This window comes from Populus nigra, chromosome 6 (genome assembly GCF_951802175.1).
Source record: "Populus nigra chromosome 6, ddPopNigr1.1, whole genome shotgun sequence".
Lineage (NCBI taxonomy): Eukaryota > Viridiplantae > Streptophyta > Magnoliopsida > Malpighiales > Salicaceae > Populus > Populus nigra.
The window spans coordinates 11,184,498-11,204,368 of record NC_084857.1 but is presented as its reverse complement, the minus strand read 5'-3'; the positions used below and the strand labels follow the sequence as shown (position 1 = coordinate 11,204,368).

The 19,871-nt window shown below is 34.5% G+C and overlaps 3 protein-coding genes across 3 annotated transcripts; 2 read left to right on the top strand and 1 right to left on the bottom strand.

Moving 5' to 3' along the window:
* Positions 1 to 3,092: 3,092 nt before the first annotated feature.
* Positions 3,093 to 7,826, top strand: LOC133695891 (sugar transport protein 13-like). The gene is made up of 5 exons (XM_062117856.1): positions 3,093 to 3,374; positions 4,059 to 4,381; positions 5,541 to 5,665; positions 6,353 to 6,644; positions 6,928 to 7,826. The coding sequence occupies exons 1-5, from the start codon at positions 3,239 to 3,241 to the stop codon at positions 7,642 to 7,644; spliced, it is 1,593 nt and encodes a 530-aa protein (XP_061973840.1). The 5' UTR covers positions 3,093 to 3,238; the 3' UTR covers positions 7,645 to 7,826.
* A 3,502-nt stretch (positions 7,827 to 11,328) lies between these two features.
* Positions 11,329 to 13,498, top strand: LOC133696436 (mavicyanin-like). Its single transcript, XM_062118619.1, has 2 exons — positions 11,329 to 11,649; positions 13,033 to 13,498. Exons 1-2 carry the CDS (start codon positions 11,478 to 11,480, stop codon positions 13,416 to 13,418), a joined length of 558 nt encoding a protein of 185 aa, XP_061974603.1. The 5' UTR covers positions 11,329 to 11,477; the 3' UTR covers positions 13,419 to 13,498.
* Positions 13,499 to 13,755: 257 nt separating this feature from the next.
* LOC133696763 (sugar transport protein 8) lies at positions 13,756 to 16,814 on the bottom strand. Its single transcript, XM_062119039.1, has 4 exons — positions 16,694 to 16,814; positions 15,404 to 15,723; positions 14,627 to 15,253; positions 13,756 to 14,511 (listed from the first exon to the last, which is right to left on the bottom strand). Exons 1-4 carry the CDS (start codon positions 16,812 to 16,814, stop codon positions 14,101 to 14,103), a joined length of 1,479 nt encoding a protein of 492 aa, XP_061975023.1. The 3' UTR covers positions 13,756 to 14,100.
* Between the last annotated feature and the right edge of the window lie 3,057 nt (positions 16,815 to 19,871).

Here is a 19,871-nt window from a genome sequence, read left to right as displayed (position 1 = left end):
TCAATCAGACTTTATAATTTAATCTATCAAATACATGATTCAAATTGTGGATTCTATTGAATTTAAAAACTTCTATTTAAAAAAAAACCTATTCTTTACTTTTAACTTTTACAAAATAATACTTGAAACACAATTATAGAACGTAGCTTAATGCAAAATATAAACCTATTTGACAATCCAAATATTTTTTTTGGTTGGGTAAAAAATAAAAATTACGGCATCACCAACCATCCTCTTGGAGTTTTCACCAATTGTTACACGAGCCTTTCAATAACGAGTATAGTTTTCAACATTTCCTATAAGCATCGTTGTCTCGTGTCTCCAGTCCTCTTTTGATGGCTGCAGTCGCGCGCGTGAAAGTTCAAAAGGGTCCTAACCTTCCGTTTGCTGACTTGCAATCGCCAAGTCTCCAGAATCTCTCTTTTTTTTTCTCTTTTTGCGCCAGGACAATCTTTCTTTCTCGTGCTTGCCAATCCAGGGGGCTCTTTGCACCTCGTTTATCTCCTTCCGTCTTCTTATCCAAAAGGAAGGAAAGAGCTTCGCTGGTCAAACCTTAATTGCTAGCTGCCGTCTCATGGGAAATCCTACAGACCGGTCAAAATTGGTGACTTCGAAATCTATCGACACATCCATTAAGCTTTCTCTATGGATAATATCGTTACCATTTGAAATTAACTGGACGAAACGTGTATCCACATCGAAAGCTGTTCTTAACGTGAGAAATAAAAAAAAAAGAAATGTGTAGAGATTTAATAAAACCCCAAGCCACCACATAATCGCTTGTTTTAAATGATATTTGATGATTTAATACTTTTAAAAATGTTTTTGATTTGTCTTCAAAGTGTTGTTGGAGAACTCTTATGAGATGTTTAAGCTTGATCTAATATTTTGTTTTTTATAGACTTCGGGCGTAGATGAAGAAAGTTTAAGAGTTTTTTAGAAAGTTTTCACTTAAAGTGCTTCTTTTAAAGAAAATTTTGTATCTTCAATAATTTTTCTTCACTTTTTTTTATAGGTTGAAGCTTTTTATTTATAGAGTTTTGTAGAAGCTCTTATATTTTTTTTCAATGTCACATGATATGGTTTTATTGGTTGGTATTTTTTATAAAATCTTGTATTTATAATAAGATATCTTGAATATTTTATCTCAAGTGTTAACTTTTTATTGACCAAAAAATATATAAAATGCTCATTTATTATTCATGTCTTTTATTTCACTTTTATTTTATCAGTTTATGCATAGTTTTTAGACCCGGTTCAGTACAAAGCCTGGGTTCCCGGTTTTGTTCGGGTTGTCCAGGTCAATTCATTTTTTTTTAAAAAAATCAAAACGATATTGTTTTAGTAAAAAAACAAAAGTTAACGGGATGCAATCGAGTTTTTGACGGGGTCATACTGAGATTTTTTTTTCCATGTTTTTTTTTCAACTCGATCTAATTCTAGTCCTGAATCAGGCAAATCTTAAATTGATCTGTCGAGTCAGATTAAATTTTAAAATTATGATTTCATGTGATAAAAAAACATAAAAAAAACTGTAACTGGTAAATTTTTTTTTTTCGTGCAATTGTTATACACCTTTTAAAGTACGGCCTGTCATCCTTAAAACTTGGAGAAATCAAATTGATTTTACGGGCAACCTGGCATCGTCTCAAAATTTGCTAGTGCTTCGCCTAAAGCGGCGATATTGCGGTCGTTGGCCACGGAACCGTACGTAACCGGATCCAAAATCACAGCATTTTCGAAAAGGTTGATATGTACTGTGTTTTCATGCTTTGCGGTTAGTACGATAGAATTTAGGGGTGAAAATTGGTTTAAATGATTTGATTTGAATTTATATATAAATAAAATAAAATAAAATAAAAATTGAACCAAGATAATTTTTTTCTTTCACAATCTTCAACAAAATTAAATTGAATAACCAAACCAAACTATCAGTTTAGTTTGGTTTATAATTTTTAAAATAAAAAATTCAATTTAACTCATGAGTTTTTTAATTATACTATTTTTAACTTGTTATTATTTAACAACCTTGATTTTTTTTAACACAGTTTAATTTGATTTAGTTTTTTTTGTTTTGGATTTTGAAATGAAAACTAATAATGGTTTTTTTTTAATTTTCTAACTAAAATTATATAAAAAATTCAAAATACTATCAATTTAGTTAACTCTAAATTGATTTTTATGAACATTCCAAATAATTCACTTCATTTTCTCATCCTTATTCACAATGTGAATTGAGAATTGACCACCAATGGTTACAAATTAAAGAATCAATGACACTTGGAGAATTCATAACTTGGAGGGAATGTATATATGAAGTCACCATGGGATTGAAAACTTAAGGTAGCATTGGACCACCGATTTTTGCAAATAATGAATTAATGTGACGTTTAAAATTCATAATTTGGAGTTACATTATATTTTCACAGCTCATTATAGCTCTAATTGGTTGATATAGAGTCAATTATTAAACACAGAGACTCTAACATAAACGGTTAATTACATAATAGAAAACTAGGGAATAGCTAGCTAATATTCTTCCTTGGTGTCTAATCATAACCATTCTTTCCCCTTAGCCAAACCATTGTTTTAGAATAATTAAAATGTTAATCAAATCTTCAAAAGAATCAATTACGTCATCTCGCCACGTAACAAAATGGACCACCGTGCCATCAAATGATCGATCAGCCCCACTGATTTTTTTCTTCGCCTACACTTTCAATTATTCAACATATATTTTCTCTTCGACCACATGTAATATCGAACACAATCACATATGATATAATTTCATGTCACATGAACTACGTGGCACCATTAAGCCCGCCATCGAACATATCTTTCCAAGAAACAAACAAACAAAAGAAAATCAAAATGACTTCATTAATTAGTTTACTTATGCTGTGGTTAACCTGTGACTGTATGGGATTTGAAAGTCTTTCGTTGACCAGCCACTAGCAACCCGTCGAAGAAAAAAAAAATAATAATAACAAAAACTGATCTAAGTCACCACGTGGAAGCATCGGAAGTCGCACAATCCATTTTGATTTTGCCAGCTCCCTCTCGCGCGTCTATATAAACTAACTAAAGCTCCGTTGTACCTTACTAATCCATTTCATAATTACTTGCACGAAACAGAAAATCAAGTCTCCTCCTCTTCAGTTCTCTCTCTCTCCCTTGTAACTTCAGATAAGGGTTAATAATTTCACTTCGAGTTCATTGTGTTGTTTCCTAGCTAATCATGCCTGCCGGAGGGTTAGCGCCGGCGAAGGCCGGAGGAGTGGAGTTTGAGGCGAAGATAACTCCGATCGTCATCCTTTCTTGCATAATGGCTGCCACTGGTGGCCTCATGTTTGGCTATGACGTTGGTGTTTCAGGTTATTAATCCTTCCGTCCTCCCCTATATAACTCTTCATTTCGTTTTCATTTTTTTCTTGAAGCATGCTCAATTCTACTAAGAAGTTTCTGTGCATTCTTTGGACAACATTGATTTCAGTTTTTTTCTATCCTGAAAAAAGCTTAAATCTCTTTTAGACTTGATGGCGAAAACTCCTTGATGGATAAAATTAATTGAGACATTTAGAGTTAGAGTTTGTGTACATTTTCCAAAAGAGTGAGGGTCAACTCCCGCCAAACAGACGGGAAGGTTCTGTTTCCCTCAGAATTACTATAATATCCCCGGTTAATGGGCGCAGAACACTGGGGTACTTTAGGAAATACGGTGATCCTAACCGTTGGCGTGAGGAGAGAGTTCGCTGCATTTTTGGCAGCTGAGAGAGCACTGTTTGGTGGTTGGTATCGTTACTCAAACACCAATCAAAGTGTAGAATTTTTCCCGTGACTGATTTTGCTTCCCAAGGACGCGCCACCACTATTTCCTCATAAAATTATTTTTTTAACCCCTTTTATATTTAGTTGTTTTTTTAAAATTCTTCTAGGCCCTTTGATATTTAATTTTTTGAAATCTTTAAGATCCTTATTGTTTAATTGGATAAATTTTTTTTTGATGATGTTATTAATTTATGGATACGTTATTAATACATGATGATGATGATGATCAGGTGGTGTTACATCAATGCCCGATTTCTTGGAAAAATTCTTCCCAGACGTTTATGGGAAAACCCAGGATCCCAATCTTAACAGCAATTACTGCAAGTACGATAATCAGAACTTGCAAATGTTCACATCATCGCTTTACTTGGCTGGCTTGGTAGCAACTTTCTTTGCATCCTGGACTACTAGAAACCTAGGCAGGAAGCCAACCATGTTGATTGCTGGGTGTTTCTTTTTAGTTGGTGTGGTGATTAATGCTGCTGCTCAAGACCTTGCCATGCTCATTATTGGCAGGGTTTTACTTGGATGTGGAGTTGGTTTTGCTAATCAGGTTCGTATATTTACACCATCTGCTCTGCTATGTCAGTTTGTAAGATTTTTATATTTATCTCTATAATTTATTGCTTTTAAAAATTAATTTATTTGATTAGTCAAAGAATCTTGGACACCTAGCTGGTTGAAATTGAAAAATAAAACAATTACGTGCATTTAAATTGTCGCTTCTCAAATATTTAGGAGTCAATGGTTTAATGTGAGGATTGAATTATGAATTGTGGGCTAAAGGTGGTTTCTGAGGGAGGCATCCAATCTAAGGAGTTTAATTAAGCAGAGGATAAAGGCCTATCAATATCCTGATGTGTTGCCGACATAATTTCACTTTCAAAGTTGGTAGTTAATCGATTGCGCAAATTTACGAGACTGTAAATTGTGTTTCCATGATGAAAACACCAATTAGGTGCTCTCTGATCGACAAGTCAGCTTGCTAGTCAAATTAAGTGTTGAGATAGGTTCTTAATTTTCTTTTATGTCTACAAATCTTTTTGTGCCATGTATAATTTTCACAAACGTAATCCTTCGTGCACTGATGGGTGATAGTTACGGGATGGAATATGGGAGCTTATCATCAAATCAAAATGCATGACGAGCACATGTCATCTTTTTGGCTTTAAATACATTCTAGCCATTTGATGTTCTTACACGTGATCGAGACCTTTTATCTCTCTCTTTTTAGGCTAGATCGTTGAAAGTGTCATATGACAAGGATGGATAGCTTGGGATTATCCAGAAAAAGTGACAACCAATTTCATTGCATCGTGCTTCTTGCCTAAAGAATGATTTTCTTTGAATAGTCCTTTGGTTTTTTTTATTGAATAACGTGATTTTGAAGGGCTGCAGGCTGTAGACCCTTCGCTATTTTTTTCCAGCTGCTAGTCATAGCTTGTGTGGTGTACATTTTTGAATTGTTTATCCTATCCATGGACCTTAAACTCAACGGCCTGTGTGGAAAACGTTGTTGCTGATGTAAAAACATAAGAGCTGTCCTAAAGTCAAAATTGAATAGACAGGGGGTCGTCGTTTATATATTTTTTTAACTACTTTGATAGTGCAATACCATATTCCGATTCAACAGTTTGAGCATTAGTTGTCAAGAAATTTAAAATTGTCTTTTGTTTATTATATCTGATGATCTCAATTTCAATGCATGACAGGCTGTGCCATTATTTTTATCTGAGATAGCACCTACAAGAATTCGTGGAGGATTAAACATACTCTTCCAGCTTAATGTGACCATTGGCATTCTCTTTGCTAACCTTGTCAATTATGGGACTGCAAAGTAAGTCTTCTTTTCCAACAACCTTACTTTATTGCAATAACATAAATTATAAAGAGAAAACAAACAGGATTGTAGAATAGTCACCGTTACAATATTATAACCACTTCTTTCTACATATTGGTATCAAATTAAGTGTGGACTGGAAAGACAATCACTTGGCTGGCAGGAAGTGTTAGAACTTAGAACTCGGGAACTTTTTTTATTCGAATATACTAAAAAACGCATGCAATCTTCCCCTTTGCATATATATCCACAGCTCCACTGTTGACATTAAGGTTAAGGATTAAGTTTGAAATAATCGAAGATCAACAACTTCCTTACCTGCAACCAAGAGACGAAAAAATCTTTGGCTGATGAAGACCAATATGAGAGTGGTTTGGCTTAAGTATAAAAATTAAAAGAAGATGAAATCTTTGCACGACAGCATGAGGAAGCAAGATAAATCTCAATTGTCTACCTCCAATTGTTTCCCCCTTATTAATTTTAGTTTCTTTTTGTCCATGACAATCAAAATACTTGTCATTTGTGCAAATCTGATGTGCTACCCTATAGTCTGATGCCATCCCCCTATATACTTCACAAGCCACATGAAACTAGGATGACTATTACAAATTTAGGCTATATTCTTACTTTTGCTGCTAATAATTAATTTGTTAATTATATTTGCGGGGTGCCTTATCTAAACAGAATCAAAGGAGGATGGGGTTGGAGACTCTCATTGGGCTTGGCTGGTTTTCCGGCACTTCTCTTAACCGCAGGGGCTCTCCTGGTGTTAGAAACCCCTAACAGCCTCATTGAGCGTGGTCGCCTGGATGAAGGAAAAACTGTGCTTAGAAAGATTCGTGGTACAGATAACATTGAACCAGAGTTCTTGGAGCTCGTTGAAGCAAGCCGAGTGGCAAAAGAAGTAAAACATCCTTTCAGAAATCTCCTCAAGAGGAGGAATTGGCCCCAACTAGCTATAACAATAGCCTTGCAGGTCAGTACTTTTCAATGAATGGAAACTGTAACTGACATCTTCCATCAACTTGGTTAAATTTAAGAGGCATTTAGACTGCAATATGTATCAACGTGAATTCACTATGATACTTGCCGAGCATAATAATGAGGACCTGATTAACCTAACAGATTAAAAAGCACGTTTCAGTTTTCAATCATACCATATTGTTTTCACCAGTTTAGTTATCCGTCATACACTAATACCTCATTACCTTGTATTCCAAAGATTTGGCCTGATGATCTTTAATTCACTGTTGCAACAGATCTTCCAGCAATTCACAGGAATCAATGCAATCATGTTTTATGCACCGGTTCTATTTGACACCGTGGGATTCGGTAGTGATGCTTCCCTTTATTCAGCTGTTATAATTGGGGCTGTCAACGTTCTTTCCACCTGTGTATCCATCTACTCAGTGGACAAAATAGGTCGCAGGATGCTCTTATTGGAAGCTGGTGTCCAAATGTTCTTCTCTCAAGTGGTAATAGCAATACTACTGGGAATTAAGGTTAAAGACAACTCTAATGACCTTCATCGTGGTTTCGCAGTTCTAGTAGTTTTGATGGTGTGCACATTTGTCTCTGCCTTTGCATGGTCTTGGGGGCCTCTAGGATGGCTAATCCCCAGTGAAACTTTTCCATTGGAGACCCGCTCAGCTGGTCAAAGCGTCACTGTCTGTGTCAACTTGATCTTCACTTTTGTTATGGCTCAGTCCTTCCTCTCCATGCTCTGCACTTTGAAGTTTGGCATCTTCTTGTTCTTCTCTAGCTGGGTGTTCATCATGTCAATTTTTGTGGTATTTCTGCTGCCGGAGACGAAGAATATACCTATTGAAGAGATGACTGAGAGAGTGTGGAAGAAACATTGGTTCTGGAAGAGATTTATGGACAACAATGAGGAGGTAGCAGCAACTGGAACTAATGGTGACCACTCACCGAAAAAGGGGCATTCTAATGGACTTGATCCTGCTTCCCAGTTTTAAATTTGAGGGTTTTTAAGGATACTGCAAAATGAATATCGAATAGCTATCAAATTTTCCACGTGTCCGCTCTAGGATATGATTGTAAAAAATCTAGTGCCGGTGGGATTTTTACATTGTTTTATGTTTTATATCTGCCCTATACCTTATACCTTAATGAGAAGTTCTTCTATTCGCTTTGATTACTTGGCGAGTTGCCTCTCATAACTAATTATCATCTGATTAATACCTTCAGGCCTCATCATCCTGGCAATACAAGGTTTTGGGCCTTTGGGCCGGGTTTCTCACCACCCTTCCGCCATACACTACTAAAGAAAAAGACCATATATTCGGCCTTAAGCCCGGTTCTATAATATTGGGCTATTTTCTGGTAGCTAAACTAGCCAGCGTACTTGTATCTTTTCTTATATGTTGAAAGAGATTATTCCACGACTAGGCTTAGAGCTCGATGATCCTAACAATTTACTGTCGAAATTTACCTAACAAATAAATTGATAAAACAAAGAGTGAAAATTTAAGATTCCAAAAAAAGCATGGAAGGGCAATCGATGCGTAAAAGGTGCTTTACAAGCTTAATTTTTGCAAATATATATGAGGTTATTTGGGATCCTACTTAAATGAGCGTTTCTCCTCCTGATTGTCAATTTCTGCACCAACCAAAGTCTTCGACACTCTATCCACTAAATTGACTATATATTCAAACTGCAGTGAAAATAAATTTGTTTAATTAACCTCGGAGGCTCAATAAGTTGATCCACAGAGGGCGATGGAATGCACAATGATATATATATATATATATATATATATATATATATATATATATATATATATATATATATATATATAGCGATTGATTGGTGAGATAAAGAAATAAATACAAGCAGGACTGATTCATAGAAGCTGTGATTGTCCACAGGGAAAAACTGTCTTCATAGCCTCTTTGACACAGTGTGATAAGAGGCCCTTCTGTTCTCAGTGCCATTCTTTTTATTGGGCATGCAGCCTAGAGTCTTAGATAAATGGTTATTGACTAAGATTTTCTCAAATTCTGTCTTAAATTCACTCGACTAACATCAGGGATCGAGAGAAATGCTAATATTCAATTTACTTGTTAATTTTCTTTATTAGCATACCGCTGCTCTACGGTAGCCAAGTGACATCATCGCTATTCTTTTTTAATCAAAGACTTGAAACGGGAGTTTACCTAAAAAAAGTGTTCCAAAATTTGAGTTGAGAAGAAGAAGAAGTTGTTGGATAGAGAAACATGCTGGTGAAGAGCAGTAGCGTAGCGTAGCGGAGGTTGCGAGACCATACTTGTCCGATGAACAAAGTAAGCAGTTTGACTCCACCGGTAGGAAGTAATAATGGTGGGCTCGTGATCATTGCCCCTGGCATCCCACCACTCACCAACACCAATGATTCTTTCCTTTGAAGTTGCTACATGCCGAAAACAGCGGGGATGGGTGAGGCAACAACCATATCAAACCTAATTCGCTTTTCAAATTTTTTTTACCTCCAGATTCGAATATTGTTAACTCTTTTAGTGTAATTATAATTTTCTTCTCCACTAAAATAAAATTTAACATTAGCTTTCAAGTATATTATTTTATTCCCCATGATTCATTGATTATTATTAAATTAATCATGGACAAATAATTTTTTTCTCTCATTTTAATTGTATAGTAAAATAACTAAAATATGACTTTCAAGCAAAATAATTTAAAATTTACCTTAAGGTATGTTCTTGTATTTTTATAATGATTTTTTTGTTATAATGTCAGCTAAATGGTAATTTGATATTTAATTAAATATAAAAATAATAAACAATTAAAAAGTACAATAAAACAATGAAAATATAATTAAAAGCAAATATTTTAAAATTGGAGCCAAGGGAATTTTTCGTTTTTTTACAATGATTTTTTTGATATTATCAAGTGGGGCAATTTGATATTTGACTAAATATCAACAAATAAAAAAACAAACAAAAAGACAGTTTTGGGAGCCCCAAGGCTTTTTGGGCGTCTCGTGTGGCGCCTCCCAGCATCAAAAAATGTTATTTCATCTTTTTCTTGGTTCTTTTATAAAAATTATTATTCTTTTTAATTTCACCTTTTAATCAATTTTTTTTATTTTTTATGTTAATTTTAATTCTCGTTCTTTTGATTTTTCTAGGTCTTTTTGCTAAATTAATTTTTCTTTTCAATTTCACCATTCAAACCATATATAAAATTTATTTTTTTATTTCAATTCTTATTTTTTTAATTGATATTTTTAATTGAATATTTATTTTATATATAATTTAGATTCTTTTTTCAATCTCATTATTCAATATTTGATTGATTGAGAATTAAATTTCATATTTTTTCTAAATACAATGTTTCAAGTTTAATGACTCGGGTTTGAAAAGTTAACACGATTTTTTTTAAAAAATAAACTTTATAATTTTTTAAAAGACTATTCCAATCTCATGATCCGAGTTATAAATTTAACAGAATATCTCAGATTGACCTTGATTACCGAGGTTATAGATTTGTTATACTAACTTAGGTTGATTAGGATCAACTTTTTGTGTCCTTTTCTTATCCCATCTTGTTCTTTTATATTTAATGAGTTATGAATTGAGATAAATCATTTATATTATTTTGAGTTTTTTTAAGTAATTCTAATCACTTTTTTTTTTAAAAAATTGATTTATCTATTATTTTTTACTTTTTATTTGTGTCTAATTAAAAACAAACCATCTTATTTAATTTTAAATCTATAAATCAAGTTACAACACTTTTTTTTTATATATATAGAAAAACATGACTGTGATGTTGATACCTCGACATCATTTCTTATGGAAAAAAGAAGAAGAAGGCAACCCCGCGGCGAAGCGCATCAACCGAGCCAAGTTGCCACCTACAATACTGGTTCTCAATACCTAGGTTGAAATTCCAAGTCATTTACCCCACGTCTCAATTTGGAAGGCGACATGAGAGAAAAAATGGTTTGGACTCCTTCAACCCATCTCACTAATTAATTTGATAATTAATATTTTACTGGCCTTGTCAGATATGGACAAACCGCAATGGCTACTCAAGTATTTCTCAGATATATTTTCCTTAACAATATTTGCATAAGGGCTAGCTTCTCTAACGTGTGGTTCGTGTTAATTTATATAAATAGCACAATTAAATTACATAATCGATGATATTGAATTATGGAATATAGTTTTACTCAATTATGAAAGCAAATCAATTAATTATGTAAATGAATTTCTTAATAGTACCAATTAACGCGTGCCTTTAAAACATATGTTTAAAAAAATTACTTCACATGAACACTTAACATATTTGGTTTAGAGTTTCTCAACGACAACGCGGAGGTCGTTTGTCTCAAATGTTGTCCTTAAACAATCCACACGTCAGCAATGAAATCATTTAAACGACAAACCTATTCCTTTTTCCTTTTAAACTGCTCATAATAAATTACTTTACACCTAGACACGTGTGATAGTTTGTCCTTCTTCCGTCTAAAAATTCTGAAGGGAAAAGATCAATAAAAGAATTTTATGAGTGCACGGTCTCTCTTTCCTTGTAGTTTGGAGTTTGGACCTCTGTCGTCAATTTACTGTAAAAAGGGTCCTCAGTCGCATATATTAAGATATTGGGGGACCAAAGTCTCATTTTCTTAAAATCTATCATCATTAAATGACACCAAGCTGCCAGCCAAACCCCATGTAAATTCCAAAAGATTTATAAACGCCTAAAGTGAAAGGTGCCTCTCCAGTTCTCATAACTCAATTCAAGCAAAACAAACCCACCAAGCATCTCGATTTTCACAGTTTTGAGGCCATGGCTTTGGTGATGAGGGCCGTGGCTCTGCTGACAGTAATGACATTAATGCTGGAGTTGATCCATGCAGCGGTGTACAAGGTTGGGGACTCTGCTGGTTGGACCGCTAGCGGTAACATTGACTACAAACAATGGTCTGCTACCAAGACATTTCAAGTTGGTGACGTAATCCGTAAGTTAATTCCATTGCCCTTTCTTCCCTCATCAATCTTTACTTTTATGGCTGCATTTGGGTTGTCCATTCTGACTTTACATTTCATAATTCTGGGGGTTCTCATTTTCCATACAAACCATAATCTTGTAGGCTAAAATTGATAGTTTCAGTTTCCAGCCACCAATGTTTTCTTAGAAATATTGTTTTATGGTTTCCATATAAATCTCAAAATCTGGTTATTGGTGGACAAGTTCTGCTAGTATCGTGCCTTTCCAACTCTGCTATATTTGCTTTACAATTTACCTCTCGTGGCCTCTCATTGTAATTAGGTGGGTGAGCACAATGCGTGCAGATCAAGACTAGCAGCAGCAAACTTTCCTGTCTATTCCCTCTCCCTCACATAGTTTCTTTGCTTGTTTGTTCTGGATTCAACGTTTTGATGTTTGATCTTGACGGGTAGTGTTGTTAATCCCAGTTGGCTGTCCCTGTGGCAAGCCCAACTGTGCATGTAAACTGGCCTTAATTATTAGCACAAAAAAGTATTATACTAGAACAGTTAATATTTACTGACCACATATGTGGGTGACCTGTAATCCTCAAGTGCGCTGAGCAATTTTAGCTCCAACGTTTACTTGCTAAGATTTCATGATGATATTGGTGGGCCATGCAAATGCTAGCATGAATGTATATTATATGTTGCCCCCACCATAGCAACTCTGACCCTTCTGTTCAATAATGATGAATCGCACTCAGCATGCTACATTCCCCTATATAGTCCATCACATAGACGCCGTAACTTTCGTGATTTGGCATGATATGTCGGTATGGGTCTCTTTCTTTTGAGACATTTCATCCGAGGTGGGAGGCAAGTAAAACATCACATCCATTCGTACAATTTATGGAAATGACGAGGAAAATAAGAAGTTTCTTGCTCTGGTTTTTTTTTTTTTTTTTGGGGGGGGGGGTGGTAGAGCTAATATTCCAAAGCTTTAATGACCGTCTTTTTCTTGACATTGCTTAGTTTAGGCATATGTTGAAAGGTATGCTTTAATCCATTCACCTGATTTCTTTTGTTTTTGGAAGTACAAACTGAAAGGCAAGTAATGTATTGTGGATGAGAATGGAATGGAGATCATTAATATTTGAAGTAAAGTGTGAAGATGCTCTTCAATTCACCCCTTTTTAAAGAAGGCATATTTTATTTTCATAGACTTAAATAGCAATAAACAGTGCCGACTAATGCAATAGATCCTTGGAGTTCTCGTCATTCATCTTGTACATCAGTATATTTGCCATTTTGCTAGCTTTTTGCTCAGGATTTATATCTTCATGTCCTTTTAATTGTGGTTCTACCTAAAACTATACATGCACTTACATGTTGACTGTCAATGGCTGTATCAGTTTTCGAATACAATGCTCAATTTCACAATGTGATGCGAGTTACACATGCAATGTACAGAGCATGCAATACCTCTGCCCCTATGGCAACCTACACCACCGGCAATGATTCGATCACTATCAAGACCCGTCGTCACCATTTCTTTTTCTGTGGTGTCCCTGGCCATTGCCAAGCTGGACAGAAGGTTGACATTAATGTGCTACGGAGCGATGAAAGGGCACAAACTCCTGCATCTTCTTCAATGTCCTCCCCGCCAGTTCCTTCTGCCAGAGTAGCCGGGCCGGCCTCAAGTAATGCCTTGTCATTGAAGGCTTTGAGAAGTCCTTTTTGTAGCTTTGGTTTGGCAATGGCTGTTTTGGCAACTTTTTTTTATATCAATCTTGCTTAATTTGGAGGCTTTGTTGTGCTGAGAATTCGGGGGACGATAGATGTTCTGCAGGTCAATGCAATCAAAAAAGTTATCTATAATCATTTTGTTAGAAACTTTAATCAATTGTTTGGATTGAACTCTGAACCTGGTACAAGGATGAGTTCATATGATAGACCCTATCGGCAGTTGATAGAACATGGTGTGAGTTTTGATCTCTGGTGTATAGAGATGGGCGGCGCACCTGCTTCTCAAAGTCTCTCTTGTTTTGCCGCTCAAAGTTTTAATTTCAAATAAGCAAACTACCGTTAATATAATTCACATTTCTTGCAGACACATATATTAGCAGATGGCTAGGCACAAGGCAAATGTAATTTCTGGTTTTCAAGAAAGTAAGCTGTAATTTCCGAAACTCAAGTTCCATACATATTCCAATCACAAATGAGATAGAACCTCGTTCAACACAAATCATCTGTCCTCCCAAAACCAAACTAAGAAAAAAACATCATTAATTCAATAAAATAAGTTGCATTCAGTAGAAACATAAATTCAAGATGCCTACTTCCAGGAGACGCCTTCAAGCTTCAAAAATCCAAACAGGTATAATCAGAATACGTACACACCAAAATCTTTAAACTGCCTTATTTGACTTTTTTTTCTTTCACATTGGACTTTATCTTCTACCACTTAATTACGATTACCATTAATCCATGAATCTTTTCCAGACCGGATGCTGCTTCCAAACTCTTTCAACCATAAGATCTATAGGCACATTCTTTGTCTCCGGCAACAGGAAATACACAAACAACCCCATTTTGAGAATCCAGCCAGCAAAGAAGAAAAATATAAAGGCACGCATATGACACAGCATCGATAAGAATGCCTGAGCTATGAGGAAAGTGAAGAGCATGTTTGAGCTAACTGCAAAGGCGAACCCTACAGTTCTGGTCTCTTGAGGAAATGTTTCACTTGGTATCAGCCAGCCAAGAGGACCCCAGGACCATGCAAAGGACATGACAAACATACACACCAGCACCACAACAAAAGCTGCTTGTAATTTGGTAAGTGAGCCTGTAGTTGTCAAGAAAGCTAGTAAAATTCCTCCAATTGCAGTCTGCATCACAGAAACTTTTCATTCAGCAAAACAGATAAACTGCAAAATACGTCATACAAGTATAATCCAGCAGATTTGGCAATAAAATTAAAGGCAAACAGAAAGGAATGTTGACCTGGCTTATTAACATCTGCACGCAGGCTTGAAGAAGCAGAACCCTCCTCCCAATCTTATCCACATAAAAGATGGAGACCAATGTGCTAAGCACATTTACAATTCCAGTTATCACAGCTGACAAAAGTGAAGCATCATTTTTGAATCCAACGGTTTGAAACAGGACAGGTGCATAAAACATTATAGCATTGATTCCTGTAAGCTGTTGAAAGACTTGCAACAGGATGCCTATAATTAGTGGGGGCATGCTAGAGCGCTTCATGAGTTTCTTGTATGGATGCCTGACTTGCCTGGCTATCTCACTGGCAGCTTTAATTTGCTCGAACTCGGAATTAACATTGTCGACTCCTCTAATCTTCCTGAGCGTGCTTTGCCCTGCAGTTTTATTTCCTCGTTCAATTAGGCTTGTTGGTGTTTCGGTGATGACTATGGATCCTATAAACAGGAACACAGCTGGCACACCAGCAAGGCCCAGGGATACTCTCCATCCATATGGATGCATCTTCGAAGTGCCATAGTTGACTAGATTTGCAAAGAATATCCCTACTGTAACAAAGAATTGGAACAGGATGTTCACAGCCCCCCGACGCTCCACTGGTGCTATCTCTGATAAGAACAGAGGAACCGCCTGCAAAGTTTTTCAGTATTTTGCAAAAGGTTCTCATTAACCTACCCAATGCGGCACCAATTTAAAATAAAGCTGCAAAACAATATTCTGAGAAGAAAGTTTATCGACTAGAAAGAACTCAGAAACAAAATATTTCTCAAATATGCATACCTCATTGCCAAATCCTACCCCAAAACCAAGGAGAATCCTGCCAATGATTAGCATCCAAATGTTTTGAGCACTAGAACTGACGGCTGCTCCAAACAAGAAAAATACTGATGCAACAAGAATTGTCGGCTTTCGGCCAAATTTGGTGCATGCCTTTGATGCACCAAAGCTCGAAACAAGGGCAGCAAGGTAGAGCGAAGATGTAAAAAGTTGAAGATATTGATCGTTATACTTGCAGTAATTGTTTTCCTTGGCATGAAGCTTTCTTTCATGAACAGTAGGAAAGAATTTGATCAAAAAGTCATCCATGGCTGTCACACCACCTGATTATCGATACAAAATCATCATGTACATTGCTTTAGATCAATCTGCATAACCCACAATTGATTTGAACTGAAAACAGAGCGGCCATCACCTTTCAATCTTACCATTTTCTAGGATAAGAGAATTTAACTTCATACTGAAATTTTCAGTTGACAGAAGTGTTATATACACAGTCTTTAACAATACGAATATTCAGTATCATTATTTATACCCTGAATAAGATACGTGACTCCAAATTCATTCAATGGAAAAAAAATCAAAATCACTGAATTAAAGAACTACATGGTCATACATAAGAAATGGAAGCAATTTTTGGAGATTTTTTAATTTCACTTTAACCAGAGGTAAAATATACATGTATATATATCATCCTAAGGCACCATTATCATTTTATTAATACCCTTAATATAGAGTCCAATTTTTATTGAAAAATGTGCTTTATTTACAGAGAGTTTTAGTAGTACTACCACATGAATTTATGACATTTAAGGCCGGATCCCACTGTATTTTTAAAATAATGAAACGGAATGAAATACTTATCATATTCTGATTTAGCTGCTTTTATTCTCTTCATCAGAGACTACAACACTAAACAAATTCATTTCCAGAACAGGAGAGAAACCTGGATTTTTCTAAACAACTAACTGCACAGGACGTGCGCTCAACAGGGAAAATACTGTAGTACTGTAGCGAAATGTTTGCATTACAAGTGTCAGTGTATTTAATTTTAATTTCTCATACAAAGAAAATAAAGAGTCCCAGTATCCAATAAACATAGTAAGAGAAGAGTACAAAAAGAGGGTAATGTAATTGCCATGTTCTAAAAACCATGTTACTCAGACCACCACAATACCTTGGTCGTATATACATGCAATTACAAGTACTCCTTATTTTCTTCGTTAAAAATTACAACGTAATAGTGTATTAGGTTTAACTCTTTTTTTTTTCTTTTTCTTAAAGACTGCATACCTGAAATTCCAATATCATATCCGAACATGAAGCCACCAAAAGCTGCAAGAATCCAACATATGACCACATAAACAGTGAATTTTGATGGGAAATCCTGATCATGCTTCTCACTGTCTGTCATCTCCCTTTCTCGATGAACTTATCAAGTGAAAAATTACAAAAAGTAAAGAATGAAACGTGTAGACAAGGATTACAGGTTCTTGCTTGGCTTTTGTAGGCTGGCGAGAGATACATTTAGTATATGTAAGGAAACGTTTCGTTAATTTAGCAAATCAATTCCTTTAGGTAATCGGAACATTAATATTTGATGCCTAAAATGCGGATCCTCCGTGGAAAACATAGTGACTAGGTTTTTGGATAAAATTCTTACACCTCTTTAATAGTCCTAGGTGGTATTGTACATATGCTCTTATGGATAGTCAACGATACGCTGCAAGTTTTTATTTTAATTAACGACTAGAATTTAAAATTTTTCATTAATTTTTTTTTGGTGTGTGAACATAAGTTGTTTTACTTAATTTATATATGAAATCCATCGTAGTACTATAAAGGCCAAATTATTTTCATAACAAAGCAGAAAACAACTTGCATTTAATTTAACATAAAAAATATTTTTGTTTCTTTAAGAAATTGTCTAGACAAAAAGTTTTTTTCTTTTGAATTTTTGTCAAAACTTCTCAAGTTAAAATTAGCTTTTTTGTTCGTGTATTTCCTTTTTTAAATATAAAAAATATTTTTTAATTAATAAAATGATTTTCTTAATAAAAAATTATCATGATTTGAAAATTAAGTGTGTGTGTATATATATCTTGATAATTTTTATGCATCTATATGCAAAAATAAAGTAATAATTATTTCAGGAAAACTATATAAAAACTACACATTAATAAAATTAGATATTTTATTCTCATGGAATATTTATGAGAATTACTTTTTTTTTAAAAAAGAATTGTTCATATTAGGTTATTTTTAATTTGGCAAATCAATTAAGTAGATGAAATATTAATTTGATGCCTAAAGTGATGCTCCGTGGAAAACATTTATTAACATATTGTCAATTTGGAATGGTATCTTTGTAATTTCGCAATCCTAAAAAAATAATTGTATGATAGCCTATAATTGAGCTGCAGAATACAAAACCTGATTCATTTTCTCTCTTTGGTAAATTCAATACATAAAAATATTACTAGCAATGACATTACATAAATGAGGTAATTTACAAAATCATATGAGAGATGTATAAAATCATCGCACTAAATGTAGGAATGCTAGACATTTGAGATATATTCTAATTGTTTCATGTTAATTAATTTGAGATATATTCTATAACGAAATTTCCTACTTTCTCTGTATGTCTTTCTTTTATTTTCCCACTACAATTCTTTTATTCACAACACTTATATAATTTCTTGTCGAGAAAGAAAAATTGATCAAATATATATTAATGCAGGAATGGATATGCAGAAACCGTGTGCTGAGGGAGGGCCTAGTCAATTAGAGTCTTAAAACATGTAACTCAGCAGGGTTTAAATAAAGAGGATAATTTCTTATGATATTGAAGAATAACTATCAATAATTACTTAAAAAAAGAGAGAAAGAATTCAAATATTTAAATAGCGATATTCTTATAAAAAAAAGAGTAAAAGAATCTTTATTATATTTTTCGGACATCCAACCCATCTTTCAGAAACTCTTGAACTTCCCATGAAAAGAGGAAGCCAACCAGAAACTGTCCTGTGGTTGGACATACCCTGCTAATGTCTTCAAGTTACCTTCTGGTAAGCGTTCTTATTATGTTGTGGAAAATTATCATATTATTTCTATAACTTGACTAATTGTTTCGAGATGACGATCCGTTGTAATTTTCTTGTGTTAAAAAAGAGAAAAGCTGCACTTACTCTGTACCAAGCCATTGTAAGTATATTAATTTTACTAATTGTGTCTTTAATAAGATTACAAAATGTTCATTGATTATAATTGTGTATCCTGTTACACCTATCTCATCATTAGCTTTTTATTTTATCTAATTATAAATTTTATTTCATTCGTAAATTTATTTTAAATTCACCAATGTTCCGCACCTTTACCCTTGTGGTTTTAAGCTTTCTTTTATTATGCTCGTATTTTTATGAAAGTTTCAATGATATCCTTCACTGTTTAAATAGCTAGGAAATATGATCTCTGTATTTTTTTCCTTCTACTTTGTTCAGTCTATCATTCTGTCCTCTCAAATTCCTATATATGTGTGGCAATATCTCATAAAAATACAAGAAAACTCAAAACAGAAAATTGAAAACGCGGGTTCATCATTAGCTATTAAATTACCATGGTTAAAATTGGAACTTTCTGAAAAAACTTCGAGGATAATGTTGATGAATTTAAACCATAGGGGTAAAAGTGGAATACCAAAGACTTTATAGGGGCAAATATATAGTTCAACCTTTTTATAATCTGACTTCTGAAATAAGCCCTTCAAATCTTATTTTCCTATCAGACAGTTCAACCTTAAACGTCCCGTGATAATTAGATGCAAACTCCCGTACATACAAGTTGTCTTATTCCCCCTGTATAGGACTCGATCTCCGCTAGGTCCTCTGACCCAAAACTAACATATTAAAACTTTTCAATGCTCATGCTCACCACAAACATACGTGCATAGAGACACAATTACTGATATGTTCGTGAAAATTTCAGATTGGATTTTACACGATTGTATCTTGAACTGAAGTGACTAGGCTTGGGCTTGAATATGAGCTTTTTTTGTGGCTTGGTTTTAAGGAGAAAAAAATATATAAGAAAGAGGAGGATGAGAAATGTAAGGAGTGTGTGATTATTTTGTGTTGTTGAGAAAACTAGTGTCGAGTTCTTGAATGATTTAAATTTATTGTTATCTAGAAACTCGATGTATTTATAAATCTCAATCACCTCAGCTTATATACAGAGAGTGAAATAATAATGGAGAATAATTGTTATTTTTTTTTCAGATAACTTGAAAAGTTGAGTTATTGATTATAGTGTCTTATTGTATAATTAATGGAAGGTTGATACTCACAAGTGATTGACGAGCAAGGTAGGTAGGTGTCCTCTTTGGAGACATGCAATCTCTTAGCAGGAGAGCATTCCGTTGTGCAGGCCAGTCCCTTGTGCAGGAGAGTAATTGTGGGAGATGAACAATGTT